The sequence below is a fragment of the Condylostylus longicornis genome, unplaced genomic scaffold, assembly GCF_029603195.1.
Source record: "Condylostylus longicornis isolate FDR11 unplaced genomic scaffold, ASM2960319v2 ptg000077l, whole genome shotgun sequence".
Lineage (NCBI taxonomy): Eukaryota > Metazoa > Arthropoda > Insecta > Diptera > Dolichopodidae > Condylostylus > Condylostylus longicornis.
The window spans coordinates 3,191,605-3,216,899 of NW_026578045.1; the positions used below are offsets into that span (position 1 = coordinate 3,191,605).

At 25.3% G+C, this 25,295-nt stretch overlaps 1 protein-coding gene across 1 annotated transcript in view; it reads left to right on the forward strand.

Moving 5' to 3' along the window:
* The window catches only part of LOC129612828 (GATA zinc finger domain-containing protein 14), a 250,073-nt gene that overhangs the window by 195,857 nt on the left and 28,921 nt on the right, over positions 1-25,295 (forward strand). Inside the window, exons 6-7 of the mRNA XM_055526612.1 lie at positions 4,257-4,482; positions 19,380-19,557. Coding sequence (XP_055382587.1) covers positions 4,257-4,482; positions 19,380-19,557 — 404 coding nt within the window. The remainder of the gene's footprint in view (positions 1-4,256; positions 4,483-19,379; positions 19,558-25,295) is intronic.

Here is a 25,295-nt window from a genome sequence, read left to right on the forward strand (position 1 = left end):
AATTTCTTGATGCTGTTGCTGATAACTGTGACTATAGCGATTTCAATTTGCGAAATCAAAGATCAACTTACTTGAAAGAGTTCTTATTTTTTCTAGTCTAGCCAGAAAATAATTTTAATTAATTTTATAATGTTTATAACATTAAAAAATAATTATTTATTAGAAATATTTTCAAAAAAATTCTGCGGTTCTATGAAATTTTATCAAACTTAACATTCACAGTACCATAACTATTAAAACCTCAATTTAAATTTAAATTCAAACTCAATCCAAAAGTAAAATTTTATAATATCATTTAAAATTTATGAAAATCATCAATTTAATAATAAAATTTAAGAACTTTAGTCTCTTACTACAGCTTTATCTTGCGTTTTGTATTTTTTTTTTTCGCTCTTTGTTAATCAAACCTTAAATCCTTTTCAAAAATTCTACTTTCTTAAAAACCATAGAACAAAACGAAATTATTAAGTTAATAATAACAACAAAATGTTCTTGAAAACTTTTATAATCCAATCTTGAAATCTTTATGTTGGACATTGAGTTTAAGTTGTCTTTATAGTTTTTCCTTTTTTTTTTTTTGGCTTATAATGAATTAAAATTAAAGAAGAAATTTACGAATATTTTAAGAAAGTTTTCCATCTATACATGCAGTATCTACGTACATTCATATAAAACTCATTTCTAATTTGTAAACTTAATATTATGTTTTCTTAAACTATAGTAAGGCATTATTGCCATAATACAGTCATACATAAATGATTCACATGATGTTATACATGAATATTTACTTAATGAAAATATTTAAATTTTTGGTTTATATACCAAAAATTCTTGCAGGAAACAGTATAGTTCTAATAGTTTTAAAAACAATCATTTATTGTAAACTCATTTAAAATAGAGCAGGGTTAACAGCTCATGAGTAGAACCAGAAGAAGTACACCTGTCATTTCATTTATTCTTAAGACTAAAATCAACCCTAATATTGTGGAAACTTCTGATCACACAATTATTCGTTTCTATAATCTGTTGCATGATAATGAAAATTTCGTTACATTGCAAAGGTTTTTGTTAGAGTCATTTTAAAATTTTAATATGCATATGTATATTGTAGACCGTAAATTGAAAGAACAAACTGATAAAAGCATATCGATGCACCATTAGTTGGATTTATTGTGCCCATCATCTAAGTATTGACATGGCACCTAAAATACCTCTCCAAAATCTATCTTCTTAATAAATTCAAGTACCTTATAAGAATCTATGTTAAAACAGAACCATCCATAAAGTTCCTTCCTCTGCGAACCAAAGCTTCATACTCCAGAAGAAGAGACAACCAAATCTCCTTCTCTTCCCCACGGAATCTACAGGTGAAATAGCCCTACAAGCTATTCCAATCCTGGTCGACTTCTTCATAGATCTGATTTCCCTATTTCAATTTCTTTTCTCAGCTCCTCTCGCACTTTCTGCGTGTCTATTATGCGAAGGAATCTGTGTTTCTATGATGCATAGGAGTACGGTAAGAAAATTCGAATAAATTCAGCTTCTTTTAAGAATTATATTCACAAAAATCGTCCATAATTATTGTTGCAGTTCTTAATTTTAGAATTAATTTTTCAATTTTACCATGATTTTAGATTCAATAGGTTGTTTTTTTTTCTGCATTTAATTCTCGTTTCCGTTATTCATTCGTTATTTTACGAATTCATAATATTCGTAAATTCTTCTTTCAATTGGTTCCCTTTACCTACATTCGACTGTACACCAATTTGATTAAGATAAAGTTTTTAAGTCGAACTTAGTACCGTAAAACCCCATGAAAGTTTTCATCACATTTTTCGCATATAAACATTCAAAAAAACAAAAACCATCCAGGAAAAACAAAAAAACAAAGGATACCTAAAGAAGGAAAAGTTTTTTTTTTTTTTTTTTAAATTTTTTTTTATATTCTTGTTTTATTATTTAAACTTCTTGTATAGTTTAAGAGTATAATAAATTCAAGTTTAATTTTTCTTTTCTCATTTCTTATATTATGTATATTGCTTCTCCGATTAAAATTCAGAAAATGGAAGAGAAGAAGAGAAAATTTTTATGAGAAGAAGAGAAAATAAAAAAATTTGTATTCAAAAAATCATTCGCATAAATCATAAAATTTTTTTTTTGTTCTTTTCTTATTTTTAAGGAAAACATCAGATGAATGACAAAATGAGTTTTTTTTTTCTCTTTCTTTTTTTTTTTTATTCCAATTCTAATTCCAATCCAACTCAATCCATTCATTGTCATCCCACTGTAAAATAAATGCAAAATGAGAGAACACACAAGAAAAAAGGTAAAACGAAAAATAGAAAAAGAGAAAAACAAACAAAAAAAAACCAATAAGAATGAGAAGAATTTTAAGAGAGTTTTTAAGATGGTGTAAAAGTTTTATGATTGTTTTTATAAATTTTATTATTTTTTTCTCTTTCTCTGTCTCTTATTATTGTTATTTCTTCCTCTCGTAATTTATTGTGCTATATCAAAGTCCCGGTAATGTTAAACTTTCACCGGTGTGTAATTATTCTAAATTGATATATTCTGAATACATAATTTTCATTTTTATAACAGTTATATAAAAGGATATTTTATTCAATATAAGAATTATAATTTATTTGTTTAAGGACACCTACTCGTGTATATGCATACGTATGTACTTTTAGAATAAAAACAAATTTATAAATCGATTTTTAAATTTATAGAGAAAAGAGAATTATTTAGGAACTGAGCATAATATTTGTGTGAGTGTGCGGTTTTTTCTGTAAAAATTTATAATAAAGGTCACGTTCTAGAAATGAACATGACAAGAACTCTTAAAACAAATATATAAGAAATGTGTGTAGTTTTTATTTTATTTTTTCTCAAAAAAGAAAAAGTTTTCGCTTTTCATTCATGTTAAAATCAAATTCAGATTATAATAATAAATATTCTATGTTTAATTTTTTCTAAATGTAATCTGACATAAACTATAATAGCAATAAAATATTATACATTATAAGAGTGGGCATGGTGTTGTTGGCATGCTGTAAAGTTTTTCTATACTATTAATACAGCAAGATTGTAATCAGGCCCGTTTCCGACTTGAGGGGCATCCAACGCGGTTTCCAAATAGAAGGCCCTCTTTTATACAACCTCTTATTGCCGTACAAAAGTTTTAAAAAGCAGAAAATTGTCGATGATAGCAAAACTCTTTTGGTTGGTACATCTTATTCTAATAACGAATTGGAATTATAAATTATTAGGGAAAGATAGTCTAAAAATTATTATCACTGATTTTCGAATCAAATTATATAAAATATTTTAATATTTTAAATAAAGATTTTTTTAAAATTCCTTAAAATTAGTCTGAAAATATTCTTATTTAATCTTGTTTGTCCACTTCACAAATCACATATAAAATATGTAAACTAAAAAAATCTAAAATCATTCTTTAAAGTCTAAAATATTATTTTATACATAAGTGTTATACAAAACACGTACAAATATGTATATATAAATTATAATGGAAGTTATAAATTAGTTTGTGTTCACAGGATGTTAAAGGAAACGATGTAATAAAAATATTGTATAGAGGAAAAACTTTACAAAAATAAAACTTAAATATCATGATAGAAAAGTACAAATACAATATATTAGCCTTAATATATTTATTTATTCATTTTAATATACCTATAAATATGGGATACTAAAACTTTTATATTGAATAGTATTTTTATTCTTTATAGTATATGAGACATTGTTATTCTTAAGCTATACGCTTACAAATAAAATAAACATAATTTTTATATAGCTCAAGGATATTTAGAAAATAAAATGAAATGTTAATAACAAATGTGGTCCCAATTCTTATAACAAAAAAAAAAGACTTAAATTTTATTATCAAAAATTATGAAAGTCTAGTAAAGTTATGCATGGTACAACCCTCTTTAAAATTAAACAGAAAACTTTAACATTCGATGGGAATAGAAAAATTTAGCGGCGTCTGTTACACCATTTATTGGTCTTACGCAATAATTATTAATATTATGCCACAAAAAAATGAATGTTTCTCCTATTTTATAATAATATTTGCGAGTATAACAGTTTTGTAACTGTTATACGCCCCAAAAATGCAGCGGTATAACAGTTTTATTATAAAGAAAATGCAAAAATTTTGTAAAATATTTTAAATATACTTATAATTTTTTCCTATAATATTAAAATATTTCAATTTTTTTTTGTTTTAGGTATCTTGGGTAAAACGAAATCATAATGGTGATGAAGAAGCATTAGAACTTTTAACTGTTGGTGCACATACATATACCGGTGATAGCCGTTTTACAATTGATTTTCAATATCCAAGTAATTGGAGATTAAAAATATCAAATGTACGTAAAACAGATGAAGGTCAATATGAATGTCAAATTTCAACACATCCACCACGTGTCATACAAATTAGTTTACATGTTAATGGTGAGTAATTTAATAAAAATAATATTATTAATAATATTTATTATCATTAACAATTTGGATTTTAACAGAACCAATTTAAATAATTAATAAAAATGTTATAATCTGTGATTATTGTTAATATTTTTTTTGTAATTATTTAATTATTAATATTTTAATTTTCTTAAAATTAATTATTAATCAAAATAATTTCAACAATAATATCTTTTGACCAGCTGCTTACTACATGTTGTTCTGAAATCTTTATAAAATTATTATAAATTACATTTGGATTATTTTTATTGTAAAAAGTTTTGATGCAATTTTTGAAATGATTTTTTTTTTTGTTGTATTCTTAATAGCTTTTATCAATTAAAGAGTCTTTAATATTGTGTAGACTAGTTGTATGTTTTAAGTATACTGTTATATAATTCTATATTATAATAAATTATGTATTATGTATTTTTATAATGCTTGAATTTCCAAACGTATATTACAACTATTCACAAAATATTATAAAAGCACACAGGGTGAGTAAGACTAGATTGTGTTACTGAAGAAAAGTGATGAGATTGGGCCTGTGATAAGTGATAAGATGTGGCTTGTGCCTCTCCTGGGCAAAGTGATAAGACAAGCAATTAAAAAATACCAAATAATGAATGTGTTATTAGTTCTCAAAGTTGGTGCTTCTAAAATATGTTTTTACATAATATGCTACTAAAATATGTTTGTAAATTAACGGGGGATATTACGGGTAAAATGCATTTGTTGAACTCAATTTGAAGCTCATAAGCTTTCTCTCTTAACGATATGTCATCGACATCTACTGAATAAAGAAAATGTTCTTTAAAACATCATCCAGCTTTCGGTATCGCCATCAAGCCTTGGATACTTTGTACATATAATTATTGCTCTGAATAATAAATTTTCCTTTAGTCACATTTCAGTGTTTTTTTTTTTCTTTATTCATTTTACAAAATTCATTATCAATGAGAAAAAGAAAAACACTGTAAATAACATCCAACAAGAACTGTATGTCTACAAATAGGTAGGTGTGTGGGTCGGTTTATGAAAAAGTTTAAATTTAGAGAGACGGTATAGAGAAAAACACTTTGGAATATTTTTTTTGAAATATAATGAAAGCTTTTATAAGATCCTTATAATATTTTAAAACACATTGAGAAAATAATATTTATATGTACATACGTACTCGTATAATGTAGTCCCCTTAACTTAATAGCTTTCCTTGAGAAAATATTTTATGTACCTACTATACTAGTAGTAGTAGTAGTAGTAGTAGCAGCAGTTAAACATGACTGAATATTAAAACTTTGATCTAAATAATAATAATATTATGTTAAAGAAAGTACTAGGGTAGAAATGTAGAGAAGAATGTAGATGAAGTGTACATACACTTAATTTTATTCTTAATTTATTGTAGTTTTCTTCTTCCACTTCTTCCTCTTCAGGAAAAATAATAAGAGTTCGTTATATGCAGCTTACTTATACAGGAAAATTATTTTAAAATAAATTATGTATGTAATAAAAAAAAATATAAGAATAGTGTTTTTAAAGAAAAAGTTTTCACAAAAAAATAAAGAAAAACAGTATTCAAGATTGAAGGATCATTTTATATTGAAAATTATATTGAAGTTTATAGAGAAATTAATAAAACAAATTTATTTGATGATTCTTATAAATATATTTTTATATGCTAAATAAACATTTTTTAAATACTTCTACTCTAAGGTAAATCTGCTATTAAATAATGTGAATAACAAAGTGCTCTAAGAAATGGGATACAGAGGGCGCGTGCAAATTTTTAGCTTTCTCTTTTTTTTCTGGTTCAACAAATTTTCTCGTTGCAGTTACTAACATGATATCGACTCATTTTGATATAACAGTTCGCGATGGAGGACCAATTCCCGAAAAATCAATTCTATATTGGAGGAGGTGTATTGATTTTGTCATTTAATATTAATATTACAAACCTTCTTTATATAAGACAGCACTCGCGATCATGGGAGACATAAGTATTATAGTCTTGCTCAAAATTCAATTCGCATTCGGTCTTGCTCAAAATTCAATTCGCCTGGCTTTGGTTCGTGTTTTCGTCTATCTAACTACTATTGTAGTGCCTCTTTTGAGAATAGAAAATGCGAAAGGTTTTGTAGTTCGGTGAATTTGCTTATATTTTCTACACGCTATGACAAATGACACGCTATGGGGGTGTGCCGAAACTCATTTAAAGAAGTTGCAAATTATGCAAAATAAAATTTTAAAACTAATACTCAATTTGCCACGCCGGTTTTCCACCACTGTGCTACACAGTAAAGCAAATATACCTAAGGTTTCAAATAAAATCAGAATAATTACAGAAAAATTTCTGGAAAAATGTCATAGTTCTAATAATAGTCTTATTAGATCTATGGCAGATAGTTAAGGCTAGGTTAAGTTCGTTTTAGTATATGTAGTTTTTAAGTTTTATATTATTAAAAGTCAAAGGTTTTTCTTTTTTTCCGAAAAATATTAATATCAATTAAATAATATCAGATAAAACAAAATTTAGATAAGTTGGAAAGAACATTTAAATGAATTATATAGCACTTAAGATTGTATTATATTATTATTGTAACAAAGCTATTATCTAGACACAATAAATAAATAAAATGAAAAAATGACAAATGACCGAATCGTTTTATATTGCTAATAATTTATGTTGTTGAAAATGAGTTGAAAGTCGTTTCAAATTTTTATCAAGCGTTTTTTCGACAAAATTCAATGTCAAATTTATGTCAAAGAATACCTCATATTTTAACTTAAGAGGTGACAATGTTTAAAATTTTAAGAAAGATTCTCTCTAAGAAGTTTTTTTTTGAAATATCTTCATATGTTAAAATATGAGGTATTCTTTGACATAAATAGTTTTTTTTTTTAATAAATTAAATATATTTCTTCTATCTCATTACCTATTATGGTAATTATAATTTCTTTATTTCTGTTCTTCTGCCCAGATTCTAAGAAACAATGGTCCCCTTTACGTACTATACTATGGAATTAAAAAATTTTATCCTATAAGTATGCAATATTTCAAAAATATATATATCATTCTTTTTAAAAAATTATTAATGGAAAATGTTCCACATTTTAAATATTTTAATTTAATCTTTTCAAATGTCTTATTATAGCTTTCATTATTAAGATTTTCTTTAAAAAATTTTATTTTACTCATAACAATATACACATTCTATTACCTATTAAACATTCATGACATACAATATTAATACAAATAGAATAATTTAAAAATCTTGTTTGTCTAAATATAAGGCAACAAAATCAAAAATAACCATCCCAATTATAATTGTTATTGTTCTATACAATTACTTTTATACACTGATTAAAGTTCCACATTTACACGTTTAATTCAATAGGGTAGAAAAACACCCCTTATTATTCAATAATAATAATGATGATTTTTTATAAAAGATATCTAACAGAAAATTAGATTAGCTTATCTTATCTTTAACCTTGATTTAAAAATGAACAAATTAGAAATTCCTGAATTGTAAATAATTGTGTGTGTGTGTTTATTAGATTTTAAGATAAAAAATTTTCTTTTTAATAATATTATGTTGTATTATGAAAATCTATCAAAAAATATCTTGTTCATTTTTATTATAATATTTAATGATAATAAAATTTAATGGAGATAAAAATTTTCCATTTTAATATTAAAGGAAATCGTTTCATTTTCATTTTGTATATATTGTAAAAAAAATATAATACATATTATTATAAATTTTTTGTATTTGAAATATAATATACTTAAAATGAAAACTTTTATAACATTTTCTTTAAATATCCTGATAATATTATACTATATTTTACGTATAACAATTACATGTGTATATTGTATATTGTTATACGTAATATAATATTCGTAATTTCCTTTAACTATCTTTTAAACGTACATGAAGGAGGCTGTATATTAAATGAAATTATATTATGGGTACTTTATATATGGAGCAATGAGTTAGAATCATGAATAACAAAATATAATCTGATGAGCAATACAATAATATCATTTCATTACCCTAATGATGATTTTTTTTTAATATTATATAATATTATATAATAATATTATATACAATATTAAAGACTATAATGATGTTAAAAATTTTCCATGAAATAAGGCACATAATATATTAATAATAAGACTGCCACACACTAGAAATATGAAATTAAAAATTTTTTGGTTCGAAACTTTGCTATTCCGACTTTTTAACTTAAAAATGTTGATTTTTGAGAATATCAATTTACCAATTAAAGTTATTGAAAAATGGGGCCGTAAATTAAAATTAAAGAAAATTTATTTTAGTTACTAGATATTAAATGTTTAAATGAAAAACAAAATAATGCTAGATTTCAGTTAAAAAGTTGAACTGGCTTAAGTTGCTCTTTGATTCCTCCTAAATATTTTAAATTTAGAAACTGAAAATTTTCTTAAAAAAAAATTTTTTTTAATTTTGAATGGGATTGAGAAAATTCCATATTTTTCTTAGCTACATATATATCGGAAAATACAATTTCCCTAAAAGTATGCAATTTTATATAAATTTGTTTTTTTTTTGCGATTTGGTCAATATTTCTCATTTAATTAAGTTAAATAAAACATAAGGTGAAATAGTCGCAGCTTACTATGTAACATGCTTCGAAACTATAGAAAATTTTTTCCTCACTTAATATACAATTTTTCAAAAATAATTTTCTTTCTTCTTTTAACTCAATTCAAATGAAAAATCGAATTACTGGCGTTCCTTAGTTTACGGTTATGTGATTTAAAAACAGAAACATGATTTGAGTCGTTTCTTAATTTATGTTGGATGGCATCTTAAAATCTTTAGCTTTTGTATTCAATAATTTACAAGCACAAAAAACGTATCATCGTAATTTTCATTCACATTGAAATTTAATCTGGTAACTCTGGCCAGAAAAATATCAGAAAACAACAAAAGAAAAAAAATTGACACAATGTACAAAACAGAAGAAGGATTTTCTTCCTGTTTTAAATCTTTCACATATCCTTCCAATTTTTTGTTTATTTTCTTGTATGCTTTTCTCCATTTTATATTACATTTTCTCTGTTTTAATGTTATTGTACTCGCGTTCTCTCTTTTCCTCTCAAATTACATTGTTAACGAGAAAACTAAAGAAATTTTTTAAAATGAAATCAATATGTTCCCGATTAAGTTTCTTTCTTCATTTTTGTTATTGTTCTTTTCTGTACTTATTTTGTTGGTACTCAAATTTTTTATACCTTTTTTGTTATTTTGCCTATATGGAAATTAAATTACCTTTAACACCATACATTACAACATAACACAAAGGAAAGGCGGAAAAAATATAAAATCACAAATAAATGAGAAAAATTGAATAAGAGGAAAAGAAAGAAGAGAAGAAAAATAAGTATTCATTTTTGTTGTAAAAAAAAAAAAGGAAAAAACAGTATCAGATTTTTTGTTATACAACCTAAAGGCATATTTAGAATTGCAATAATAGCAAGAATGAGGCAAAAACTGAAGTCAATAAGCAAGATAAGATGGAATAAAATTCCTATTGTTTGTTTTCTGCTTTTTTTACTTTCTCCTTCTTTTTTGCAAATTTTTCTGACAATAATGAGAGAAAAGTAAAGAAAAAATTTTCACATTTTTATATGGCACACATATCCTGTATATTACCCGTATGCCTATTTCCATGTAATACAGGTATTATAACGAGAATACAATTAGCATGAGTTGAAAAAATATGGGTGTATACACATAGATGTGTACATAATATTGTACATGTTATTTGAACAAGAAAATTGAAGCTGATTTGAAGTCGAAATGCCATTACCATGTTTAAAAAAAATATAAACGGAAATGTTTCCTTTTACAAAACAAAAAAAAAAACAAATCTTTTTACACATTGTTATTAAAAACGATTTTCTTCTTAATTTTTCCTTGAACATACACCATCATAATAATATTTTCAATACACACAATATTCAATTGCTTCGTCGATACGGTATACACACAGGATAATAAATGATAAAAATTGTAAGAAAAAAAAAATTAAGAAAACCTCAAAATTCTAGTGATGTGTGAAAAAAAAGGAAAAATTAAAAATCAGGAATTTTTAGTGTATAACAAACAAATAGTAAAAGTAAGGAAAAAAATGAAAAAAAAAAAAAATAATTCGAACACTGATTTTCATTTGAATTTCGCGATTGTGTTTGATTTGAAAAAAGCATTAAGGCATATAAGCAGCAAAAGTACAGAGCAACACTAACAACAATAATAACAACAATAACACTATAGGAGTGAAAAAATATGTTAAATGAAAATGGTTTTTCCTTTTTAATATTTGCATTCTTCTAGGTCGTATTGGTTTTTGTTAGATTGTTAGGTAGAAATTGAAGAAATTGAAAATTCAACTTATAATTTAAATGAAAATTTTGTTATCGAAAAAATTTCATCTTCAGTTCTAATTTAGTTTTAGGCAATTTTAATTTTTTTCTGAAATTTTTTTAAAGTCTTAATATTGTAGAAGTTTTAATGAAAATGAAGTAATTTCAAAAATTGATACATCGAGAAAGTGAAATCGGATTTAAATTATCTTGAATAATAAACAAAATAAACTAAAATATTAAATTTAAAATTTAATTTATAAGTGAGCACATTGCTTCGGCAATTATCATCGAATAAAATAAGGTATACACCGAATTTGTTATTATTCCATTTTAAAATACAAATTGTATAAGAAGCAAGTGGCACTTTTTTTTAATTTTTAAATTCCAGTGCGTGACTAAATTGTGTGATCAATATGCATAATTATAGTCCATGACCAACTAGATCGGCAATTTATTGCTTAACCAATATGTATAACTAATATGCATGACCAACATGCATGACCAACATGCATAACCAACATGTATAACAAACATGTATATGACCAACATGTATGACCAACATGCATGACCAACATGCATGACCAACATGCATGATGAACTTACATGAAGGTACAATTAAAAGTGTAGGGGTATATGTAGTCCACAGCCGAACATATCTACTTTTGTTTTATACATGCATATATACGAACTGTAATAATGTAACTTTAATATTATGCAAAGATGAAAGGCTTGAAGTGTATGAACTGTCATCCGTCATTAACAGACACACAATCTCAAAATTTAGTTTTGATTGTAATTTGTTTTCGACACATAAAGTCGTTAAAATACCCGGAGTATAAAGGTGGAAAAAGGATTCCGTGACCTATATAGCTGGTCATGGAATTCATTATCTTATAACTAGCTGTGCAATTGTAACAAGATGCATAACTGCTCAGCACATTTTGATGGAGTTACCCTCCGTATATTATACCTTTTCTATTTAACCCTTTAAAGTTATAGTTTTATTTGAAAAACATGATGGAATAATTCCAAAATTTAAAATAGATAACTTTCTTAATTTCTTAACAAGGATTTAAAAAATTTTGAATTTTAATAATAATAAAATATTAAATAAAGTTGATCCTTCTCCGTTCCAATGAACGAATCCCAAAAAGTTCATTTACTCTTTATCAAATAACAAAAATTCTTTAGAAATACTCAAAAAACAAAAGCAAGAATATAGGAAAGAAAATGGAAATTAAATTGAAAAATTCCATTATTATTGTTGTTAATTTTCAAATATCTTAATGTCGAAAATATATAAGGTATACCTTTTACAATAATAAAAAGAAAAATTCCAAGAATCCTTTAAGAATTTTTCAATATTATTTTCCTTTTCTTAATAACCATCATAAACTCAATAATTTGTCTTCAAATTTTTTTTTTTCATCTTTTCACAAAATCTCATAACATTTTTTAACAAAATATTTTTATTCTTTAAAATTATTTTCATTTAACTGGTATGTGTACATGATTTAAGACCATGTACTCATACCAATCATACTTTTTCCATACATACATACATATAAACAATAATACATCATAACTTAATTATGTGTGTGTATTAGAAGAAAAACTGCTTTAAATCTTTTTCTTGTTCATACAACATTCCTGACAATACTATACACCATAATAATTATGTCTGTACTTGAGATATCCTTTAAATGTAAAACTCTCTTTGTATTTGTACATTTCTAATGTTTTACAATACAACAAAATCCAATACATTGTTTAAGTATACATTTCTTTACACAAGTTAAAAGAAATTCTCAGAATAGTATGTGAAAAGGGATAACATTATATTGACCATTGTTATATCTATATCCAGATAATATCTACTTGAAAATCTATATTATGCGACATTAGAAATTCTTCGAGTAGCCCTTATTCATGTAGGAACAATAATGATGTTGAAAATCTATGTTAACATGGTAAAAAATAAGCATTGTTGTTATGTTCAACTTTACAAGCTGTAGGGACTATCATTGCAAAAAATAATTTTTTTTCTAAAATACCTTCTTTAACCCTTTCGACCCAACTGGTACACATATGCACTAGTAAACTCCAAACATCTCTAAAATTTAAAAATGGCATTGTATTTGGTCCTCTATTGTACCACTTCGTTTTTCATTATTCTGCACACTAAATTTTAACGCGATTGTTTTCATCACAGACTGTTTGCTTTATATAAACGTAATAGATCCGAAAGCCGGTTGGAAAGGGTTAAAACTATATTCTTTAACTAGGGTTGATCAATATAGGAACAATTGAAATATTCTCCAATATTTTTATTTTCTAACCCTACTTGTTTATACTTAAGATAAGAAACACTTCCTTTAACTTGTTTTCAGTGAAGAAATATTTAAAAAAACTTTTATACAATCCTTAGAAGTGTACAAATTTTGAATAAGAATAGTTATAAGTCCACAGTTCTCCGTTTACCAAAAATTCATACTTAAATTTTGTGGAATTTTCAATAGGTGTTTAATGCCACCCCTTTAAAAAATTGTAAAAATATCTTTTAAAGATAAAAACAAAACCTATTCAGCGCTTTAATGTCAAGAGACGTTTTATGTTATTATCCAATAAACCAAAGAGATAGAAATGTACCGGATTTGTAAAAATTTTTGTTTTTTTTTTACTGTCTGAGTAGGTTATATGACAATTATTAGCCTAAGGATAACATTTTTATTTTTGGCTTTCTTTAATCCGAAAATTTTTATTTTTATTTTCTGTTTTATGGAGTGACGCCATCCACTACAAATTTTTTTTTTGCAAAGATAATTCTTTCCCGACTGATTTTGAAAATTGATTTATATATTTATGCAATATATTTTTATATACGTATTTGAATTTGCAACCTGACAGTGAATTTAAACCTGAAATTAGTGCTCAAATCTATATTGGTGACATCATTATTCAAGCTGCAAGTCTGCTTCCGTCTGTGGTTAAGTGAATGTGTGCTGTAACAAAGATAATGCGAAACAAATGGATGCGTGCGGAAATGGATGTGACACTTGAAATAATAATAAAGTGTGAAATGATTGCAGAAACTTCAGATAATAAAAATGGTTGCAGAAACTTAATTGCATTTATTTTAGTACAGTTTTAAAATTCACGTACATACTCACTTAATCTTGAAGCATGCAAACCTACGGGTAATACAGTATCTTGATATTTTATTCCCTATATAATTAACTACAAGGTGCTCGAGACATAATGGAGTCTCTCATTTTTGTCCATTCTCTTTTTGTTTTTAGTTTTTCATTACATGTTTTTTTTGAACATGTATTCAAAAAATTTTGAAAGCAACTACTATCTCCTAAGAGAATATTGTAAAATAAAAATTTGAAAAAAAAAAAAACACCAAAATAATACCCTTACATACAATAATAATAACGTGTTGGTATGTTGAATATCGACTTACTGGCTGTTGGTTGTAAGGGATGTGAGTATAGAAGGAGAGTACTCGTACTTAATCAAAAATCAATATTTTCACAGTTTTTGATCGAACACCTTTTGAGCTTGTCAAAAAAAATGAAATTTTTACAATTTTTGACCTTGTCAAGAAAAAATCAAAATTTTCATGATTTTTGACCGTACTTCACCTTACAAAAAGAAACCGAAATTTTGACGATTTTTAAGCGAAGTTGTCACGATTTTGACTGCACTCTGAACTTATCAAAAGCACTCAAAATTTTCACGAAAATTTGGTTTTTTTTTTTGATAAAATATGCACTGACAACATATCTAACAAAAGTAATTGTTTAACTATAAACTGCCTCTAATTGTCATTGTATCCCCTCCCTTATCTTATTAATCTTTGAACATTGTTTCATTTATATGTGGGTTATCGCTACTCTGTCCATAATATTATTATATAGCATGCATGAATAGAGAAAATATATTGAGCGTGGAATTAAAGGATCTTAGAATATTTGGTTTTTGGTTATTCCTTGTTTAAAAATTTTGTACCTAAACCCTAATATCTATATCTGTTTGTTAAACAATTGGATAATAAGAATAACCTTTTTTAAAGTTTAAATATTTCTTTAAATTTTCTTATACAGAAATTCTTTGAGTTTATTAAAAATTTATTTAGTATATTATTATTGAGTTTAGTGTTTTAGAGAAATTTTTGTGGTAAAAAATTAAGGTCTTTCTTTTCCATCTAATTGAAAGGATAAAGGGAAAATGTAAAAACAAAATAATGGAAAATATTAAAGTGAACCTTAACATTATTATATTTTTTTTTGTTTTTTTTGTTTTATGGAGACTTTCATTTAAGGCTGTGACCCTTTTCGTGATCAAGTATTTTAATATACGCAAAAAAATTGAATATATTGAATAAATTTTCTATTTCTAGAGTCAAGAAATTTGTTATTAGCATCAATACAACATTTAGATATTGCATATTATGAATTTCTATCCTACATGACTACTTGTTGAATCCTTAAACATAAATTAATTGTACAAAATAATTATGGTTAATTTTTAGAAGAAATCATAATGTTAAAGTTGAAAATAATTTAATAAAGAATATTTAAAATTTATCAAAATTTATTAGGGCTATATTAGGTTAAGGGAAAACCTTAATTCGCTGCTCTAAGATTTATGGAAATTATAATAATAATATCCTTGTTCGTTTATAGGTCTATTCAAACAATAAATTAAAAAGTAATTGAGGTAAATTCAATAAAATTTCATAATACTTTTTATATCTTAAAGTGAATGGCATTTAATTTGAATGTTATTAAGACAACATATTCGGCTATCAATTAGCTACTTGAACTAAACAAATTATAAGAGTAGCATTGTCATTTATTTCAAAATTTTTAAATCGTGTTTTAGAAAACACTCAAGCCATAGTTATTAAAAGTAGTTGGAAAATTTAACAATTTTTATTTACGATATATATCAAATCTCATAGAGGAGTTTGTCTGGGGCATATGTGAGCCTACATAAAAATGAGTTTCTGTTAAGAAAAAATGTAAATATTTTTTTGTTATATTCGAGTTAATCGTCTTTTGAGCTTTTTACTAAGACAAAAAGACGATGAATAAGGTACGTGCTTTAAAATGAATCAAAAATCTTAAGGTCTTCATGATAAAGATCAGAATATTTTTGGATTAACAAACACATTTTTAAAAAAAAATTGTGTTTTAACTGAAATAGTGAGTTATTCACTCGAAATGGAGAAGACTTATAAGATTATATTTTTAGTATATTAAGCACAAATTGTGAAGTAGTTTTCAATAAATTAATCAGGTTTACATTGGTAATTAAGGCCTAAGGGTTTTGATATGTTCGGCGCCCTACATAGTTACCAAAGTGCACCCTTTTCCCTTTTCAAAGCAATAAAAATGAAAATTGCGCATAATAATCAATAATTTCTTGCAACTTTATCATATTGAATGCAAGATTTAATCATAAAACTAAAACCTGGAATGAAACTTTCAGTGTTTTGTTTTGTAACATTTGTATATATGTATATAGGTAAATGTTATTCAAAAGTTCATTTCGGTCTAAATAGAAAGAAAAAACAAATTCTTATTCTATAAAATTTAATATATTTTTTTTAAGTTTTCAATAACGCCCATGTTTTCCGATGCTCATTGCAAATCCCTCTTTTCCTATTCACATTGCTTACTTGGCATATATGGTAGATCCGTCCCTGAGTAAATTATAATATAAAACTTTGAACAATATTATTAAATGTGATCAAATAAAGAAATTATGTTTCAAACATGGAAATTTTAGTCCCTGAATATTGCTCTTTTCCATCAGATGTTCATATAAAAATGTTATACGTAAACATTATTTGAAAGAAATTAAATATTATTTGTTCTTCCCTAAAAAATCGTAGGCAAAAAAAAATTTAATAATCATAATCATTATCATCATCAAAATATTATGATTATCTTGATAATCATACAGAAACCATCAATTTTAATAAATGTCTTAATATTATTTTGCTTTTAAAAATTTCATATTATTTATGGAATATGTTCGCAATAGAAACACTTCATTTTTAAAGGATATTTTAGTTTAGAGATAGAAAAAAAAATGTCACAAACAAATTATGATGAGAAATGTTATAAAAGATTTTCTCCCCTTACATTTTTCCCTACACTTTACTAAAAATAGTTTTCTTTCTTAAATTTCTTCAAAATATTTTCTCGAATATCTTTAATTTGAAAAAAAAAATTTTTTGATTTCCATTGAGACCCATTATAATTATGTACATATTTTGTATGGATGTAGATTGTGTAGCTTAATACTATATACAAGTTGTGAGCTATGTTATATTTTATTTGTCACTAGAAAGTGTTCAAATGTAGCACATCCTTGAAATTTTTCTTAGAATAGTCAAAGTTGATTTCCTGATCTATGTGATGAAAAAAAAAAGAGAAAATATTTTGGAGAAAAAAATTCATAATTTATTTTTTTGTCACCTCCCATAGATATTTACACAAAATTTGATGTGAAATCGTAGTGAAATTTAAATAAAATAAAATTTTTATAATATTTACATTTTAATATTGCAATGTAGCTAAAATTAAAAGAAAAATTATTATTTCTCTACAAAAAAGTAACTTTTAAAGATGAAAGTATTAAGAATGTTTACATAAGATTAAAATAGTTCCCCAAAATATTTTATTTACCCGAACAAATCACTTGTTATTACTATATGACTATTACTTAAAAATTTATTATGATTTCCCTAAGGCAGGCATATAGTACTTTGAGAATACTGAATATAATGAAGAGAATATCTTATATAAAAATTTTGAAACTCAATTGTTTATAAGGCTCACCCATTAAATTATATTAAATTTTAATTTGGTTGGAGTTCACTTCAACTGTTAACTGAATTATTGTCCGTCATAAGCATTGTAACGTCCTCCTATATTAAGGTTTTGACACAACTATTCTGTTTAATAGTAAAGAATACAAACAAAAGTTACAAGAATGGTTTGCAGCAGGTATAATTTATTAAACTGTATTACTAGGTCTCAAAAATTCGCCCTCTCTCTTACAGCATGAGTCACGAATAAAAACGTTTTCTCACTTATTTCAAGAATAAAATCCACTGATTTTGACGTTACATGTCACGTAGTAGCTTCATAAAATACAAAAACGTTCGGATTTAATAAATTTTCCTTCCGCTACAGTCTTTTCAAATACATGGTTTACATATTATTATTTTTTACGGCATAGGTCATAATGAAAATCTATTTCATCCCTGTAATTATGCAGAAACCTTCAGAATCTCCTCTCTTTTGTAGATCAATGTTACCCAGAAAGTATTTTATACTGAATCTCTCTGAATATTGCTATCTCTAACATCTCTCTAACATTTCTAAATTATCTCTGAATGTTGCTGAAATAATTTAAATTTCAAAATTATTACTGCTCTTAAGCTTTGCATTTTAAAATAACGTACAATCTATAAATAATTTCAAAAAATTTACTCAAGCTACATAGTTCTACCAACTCTACCCACTTCATCCAAGCTCATATGGCCATAAAATATTATAATTTTTACTTCCCTAACATAATTTTTAAGCATAGAAAAATTTTGCTGATGAAGAAAAGATAAAATGAACAAAGAAAAAAAATAAAAATCAGGGTAGCACTAAAAAGGAAAATATAATTTTTTTATTTTGGTTTTCTGGATCTTAAACACTTCACAGAAATAATCTTGATGTCAGAGAAATGTAGTGGAAGGGTAAATAAAATTAAGAGAACAAACAACACTAAAAATCATAAAAATTTTTTCAAGCATGAAAAATTTTTCCCTTTTAGTTCTTTTCTTTAGTCCTGGTTGACATTTTTGCAAAAAATTTATTTTAAAAATATTTTTTTTTTTAAATTAATAATTTTATAATGTTCATCTACCTGTACAATATTTTTTACGTGATGAAAAGTCATGAATTTAATTTGAAGATGATTTATTCCTTTAATTTGAGCTCAATATTTTTGGTATAAAAATTAAATTGTGATATTTCTCATGGAAATCTTAATGATTTCAATTCTAGAGAGAACAAATAATTTTAATGCTATAAATTGTAATTAAAGTAAATGGATTTTTCTAATAGTAATAGTAAGGTTGAGACCCCACAATAAAAATTGTTTAAAACCAATTCAGAAGTAATACAATAATTAATGCCCTCTGCCAAGAGTGAAAATTCGTGAATTGAAACTGAAAACCATATTACGATAAAAAGTTTAAACTCGAAATATAATTGCATCATTGATCATCTTAAAATATAAATGCGTATCTCAAAACTTCCAGATCAACTCATTGACTGCAGTATAAAACTCACATTGAGATCAACTTACCTATATTTTTGATATCCTGTTATTATTCTTATTATCCTTATTATTCATAATTTTTTATTTAATTTCTTTTTTCTTTATTTTACAGCACCAAAAGTTATGATCGTCGATGAATATGGTATACCATTACAAGAGAAATATTATGAAATCGATTCAACATTACAATTATCTTGTATTGTACGTAATGTTGTTATGTCAACATCAGCTGTATTTTGGTCACATGGTGAACAAATATTAAATTATGATTTAATAAGAGGTGGTGTAAGGTAAGATTCTTTGTTTTTTTATTAAAAATTAAATTTTAAATTAAAAAAATTTATATTTATGCACAAGATAAGTCAAAAATTATATTCAAAAACTTAAATTGCGGAAGCAACTTACCTCAACAACATTATAAGCCATACCGCTAAATGTCCCTTGTTACAAGATTTCTCATCATTCTTAAAACAGGCTACAAAAATATTTTGTTCTATTTTAAGTAATTTCGCAAGAGGAACCAAAGGCGCTGTTTGTGGCTCAAAAGAGCATAAGGTATTAAGAGTTAAACTCATTTGTAATTTCTGGAAATTGAAGTGAACACTCGATTCTAGGCGGGAACAGATTGGATTAATCACATGACGCTGAGATAACGGACGTTTCGAAGATTGCTACAAGGTGACATAGACATATTCCTTAAAAGAATCTCTAATCGACCATTCGATGATTACCTGTTGGTAGCAGGTTGCTCATTTATGCTAATGGGGGTACAGTTGATCTGTCGCGGACATGTTCACATATCAACCAACCAAATCTTTAAACAATGACGGATTATTTTTTTATATTTTGGTTACTCCTTAAATTTTGACAAGTCTACGATTTTATGCATAATATAGACCAGTTCTAATTGACTGCTTTACTCTCATCTTTTTCCAAGTTTAAATTATGTAAGAGTAACAAAGGACAGGATTAATTGGTTTCAATTAGAAACAGCTTTCGTGTATCGAAATCATTCCTAAAACGACTTTAATTTTCTAGTCTGTATAGCATTCTGTATATTTAAAATGATAAAAGCCCTTTCTTCTTTTTATTCTCTTTTATTTCATTATAACGTCATTTTTCTATATTAATGTACACAATATGCAAATACAAATGCTGTATAGAAATATAGGAGCACACATTAATGTATATAGGATGGTGTCATAATGTATTCTTATTTTCCGTTTTAAGAATTTTTCTCATCATTCGTGTTGTTTTTGTATGCCCTTAAGGTGCTAACGAGTTTTGAATTATCCTGTAACAGGAATCAACTATAGAAAGATTGAGAGAGAGCGAGAGAAAAAAACATAGAACAAATAAAAAGCGACCCTTATAAAAATGATGCAAAACATTATTACAACGATCACGTTGTCTTACACAGCAGGTTGATGGTAAATTTTTTCCATTTTTATCCATAAAAAAATATGTTTGGGTGTAAAAAAAAAAAATACCTAATGAAAACATTGTATTCACAAAAAAAAATAGGAGAGAAAAAGGAATTAAAAATTTGTAGAATCAAAAATGACACCATTTGATGTGAAAAGAAATTTTCCATTTTTTTTTTGTTTTTGTTTTTCAAGGATATGCAAATAAAACGTCCCAATGTAATCTAATTATGCATTATTCTTTTTTTTTATTGTATTCTAACAATCCTTTTTAATATTAGAGCGTAGGAAGGGAATTTTGTTGTTAAAAGTAAAAACGGAGCAAGAATCTTATGTTCATCATCAGGTTTCTCTCAAATTCAAATATTTTTATTCATCTTTTATAAGAACAAAAAAAAAATATTCCATTTCTTTTGCACTCAACAATATTATTAAAGATTTTTTAAATGTAAAAGAATAAATTTGATTAAGTTCCAATTAAAGAAATCGGAATAATTTACTCATGAATGTAAAATTTGAATGCGAATGAATAGAATTTTTATTTGCCATACAATTTAAATGTAATTGAAGGTTGGGCCCAGTCTGTAATATTCTAATTTTCAAAAATTCATATTGCATATGGACGCATACAAATTATTTTCTGAAAATATTTGATTGCATAATCTATTCGTTTTGTCCGAACACAAATAATATTTTGTTTCGTTGAATCACAAAGCAAATTTATATCCTAGAATATTATAGTAATCTCACCTAATATAAATAAATTCATGTTTCGTGTATCTAGATATGCAAATTTAAAAAAAAATATAAAAATTTACATTTTATAATAGTTTCGAGGATGCGACGTAAATTCAAAAAGACACCTAAGATTAATTTGCAACAAACTGACTACAATGTAATAAAAAATCAAATTCATATTTTTTGATTAAAAATTCTAGGATTTCTTTTTTTGCTTTTCCCAATATTGTATAAAATAAATTCACCAAATTTAATTAGAATTTTATACAAGAGAACCTACAAAGTAGCAATTTCTAATTAACAAATTTTCAACTGAAATTTTACAGTAAAATAAATAATGAACACAATTTGGATGCGTTATAAAAACCTAACTTTATATAAGAAATTACATGGAATATAATTGTATATTTGCAATAACTGCCTAGCTTGACGTAGGTTTGATTTATTGACAAAATATTATTTTGTACAAATCGCTCAAAATTACTTTTGTAATTAAAGCCTAAATCAACATAGCGGTAGTAAAATGTCATAGATATTAAAAAATTTGCCATTAATTTTGATTCGTAAAAAGAACCTTTCTGGAGCCTTGTCAAAAAACATAAAAATATTGTCTGCTGTTAAATCCATTTAAACAATTATTGCAAATGGCACATAATTACCATTTCGAGTTGGACGATGTGTGATTTCATAATAACTCTGGCTACAACAGTCATACAACCACCAAAATTTTTAAGCATATAAAACGAAAAACGAAGATTTTGCTGATATACATATCTCATTTTTTTCTTAGCTGGAGGCAGGCAGTGTGTCCACTGATATTATTATTATATGAACCTAATAAAATTGAAAAAACAAAATTTATAAAGTTTCATTCAAGATAGTATTAATAATATGGTCAGGGTAAGATTTTCCGAGAAATGTTGTAGGGAAAATCATAAAAAAACTGATAATGGAAAAATATATGGTGAATATACCGTATAAGAGAGGTCAGGTTTCGATACTACTCTCATTTTTTGTTACATTCTAGGCTGCTAAGTCAAAAATTCCAAATAAATTTTAAAAATTATTTTTTTTTTTGTGTATAACACTGTAATATCTTTGGGAAAAAGCATTTGAATCTTGAACTGAAGCTCATAATTTTGAGTAAAATCATTATATTTTAATTAGCAAAAATTGAATCGAATTATAGTAAAAGTAATTTCTTGTTTTTTATTTTGAAACTGTGTACAATTTCCAATTGTGATTGCAAGATGAGGACTCGGAAGAATATACTCTAAATTATAACAAAAATAATAATACTATTGTGATCGAATCAGCCTTTTTCATACGGAATACAAAATCACATATTAAAGTAGATATTCAATAATTTTAACAATATTTCATTTGGCTTAAACAATTTCCTAGTATATTGTGGGTATCGTACGCATTACTACTTTAAAAGTCGCTAAAATTTTCTCATAATAAATTTTTCTTGTTATTGGTCTTACTGGCTTAAATTTTTAAGTCCGAGAATACTACTTCAAAATTTTTTTTAGCACTCCGGCAGATTAACGTTCACAAAAAACCTGCCGCTAATCCCATGATTCATCTTAATATTTTTATCATTTTAATTACTACACAATAGAGACATAATGAATTATTGTGTCTTCTTAAAAATTTAAAGGCGGAAAAAATAAACGGAGTCATTTAATAATTTGCTCTATATTTCAAAACTATTAAAACATTTTTATATTTAAGTATTTTATTTGTACTGTCTAGTAATGGAATTGGGTTGGAAATAATTGGTTTCCGTTTAAAAATATTATTGTGGTACATTTTCAATTGACCGAACTCTACACAAGACATACAATAATATCCACTAACATAGAAAATTTATCATTATAAATAAAGTGAACTCGAAAAAATTTCTGTAAAAAAAAAACATTTAAAAAAATGTTTCAGCATTTTTTTTTTCATTCGATAAAAACAGAATGACAATTGAAAGACCCAAATAAAATGAAAATGAGAAAAAAAAAGAGAAATTACTGTAGCATTTTTAAAACAATAGGAAACAGAAATATTAATAGAAAATGGTCAAAAATGAACAATAACTATTGTCCTTATTTTAAGTTTTTTTTTTTTTTTATAACTGCAATATTAAATTTTTCTCCCTTACATTTATAATTTTTAAGCTTTTCTTCCTTAATAATTTAAATTGTAATTTTGTATATAGTACAATAAGTGAAAGCAGGGACGAAGCCAAAGAATATTTTTATTAAGGAAAGGGAGCTTATACAGATTCAAACAAAAAAATTCAAATTTTAGACAATAATAAAAATTGCATAATTTTAGGATTATGCGTAAATATAATAATATTATTAATGATTCTTAAGAAAATTAATGAAATTATTTTCAGATATGAAAAACTGGAAGATAGCTAGTTAACTCAATTTTGTTTCTCCCTTTTCCCACATTTTCATAATTTTAACCGATTATTTTAGAAAAAAAATTGCATAGCATTAGGCGAAAAATAAATAAAAATAGCTACATTCTTTGCAGAAAAATTGAAATACATCGATTTTTATGGTGTGCTTCAGTCACCTTAATTATTTATTATGAAAATTGGCATGAATTCGAATTTTTGATTGTTTTCTTTTGATAACGAGTATTCTAAAATTTTGATCAGTACCTACCCTTGCTCAGAATAAAAATGAATATTCCACAAAAATTTGTACAAAATGCTACATTTTAGTTAAATCTGAGCCTTGAGTTTAAAAGTAATAAAGGTTTAGGAATATTTTTCTTCGAAATAAAAAAATAATTTTAGTTATTTGCATTGACAGATCTGACGGCAATAATATTGCCTTGTTCATTAAAATTTTAAATAAAACGTGGCCCACACTGGTATTTAAAAATTATTGTTAAATAAAAACTTAATTTTGTTTTTTTTTTTAATGTTTTCACTAAAAAATTATTGTTATTGTTATGCACGAGTTGACAAAATGTAATGACCGCGAAAGCTATAAAGTACATTCACACAAACACACATATAAATAATTTTTGAAAAAAAAAATTTTCTAAAGTGGAATACGGGGAAGAAAAAAATAATTGAAATGAAAATAATTTGCATAAAAAAAAGACGAATAATAGAGTTATTATTTTACAAGAAAAAAAATAGGGGGCTTTGTTCATACTTGAAATTAAAGAAAAAAAAAACAAATTTAATTTGACAAAATTACTGTAATATTTACGCAAAAAAAAAAAAGATCTTAAATTAGAAGCAATAAATATGCACCGTTGGTTGACAAAATAACAACAAAATAAAAATGACAAATAAGAAATAAGGAAATTGGGACAATTTTTCTTTTTGGCAAACAAAAATAAAGGAAATCAGGACATTTAAAATATTTAAAATAAATTTAATTATTTTAATGTAAAATAATCAAATTAAAACTTCAGAAGTAATTAATAGTAATTGCTTACTACATATATTCATTAATTAAAATGATAGGATTCGGAAAGTTTAGGAGTTAGCGTAACGAGTACAAATTATTGGTACTCTGAAAATTCGGTACAATATTAATGACACCCCAATTGCTATAAAGCGTTTCGAGTATTTATAATATTATTAATCAGAAAAATTAATTATGAAAAAATCAGAAAAAGTATTTAGCAGTCTTATAAAAAGACCGTGTTTAAATTCAGCGAAAATTGAGCAAATTTTCGCTGAATTTCTGTTATGGACATATGGTGTGTCAATAGCTACATATATATTATGAAAGTACAATTACTGACATCAAAATTTTACTATTACGTTGAAAGTTTCGGCAAAAAATTTATGAGCAAATTTTAATTTGTGCAATAAAGTGTTTAAAATAACTAAAGAG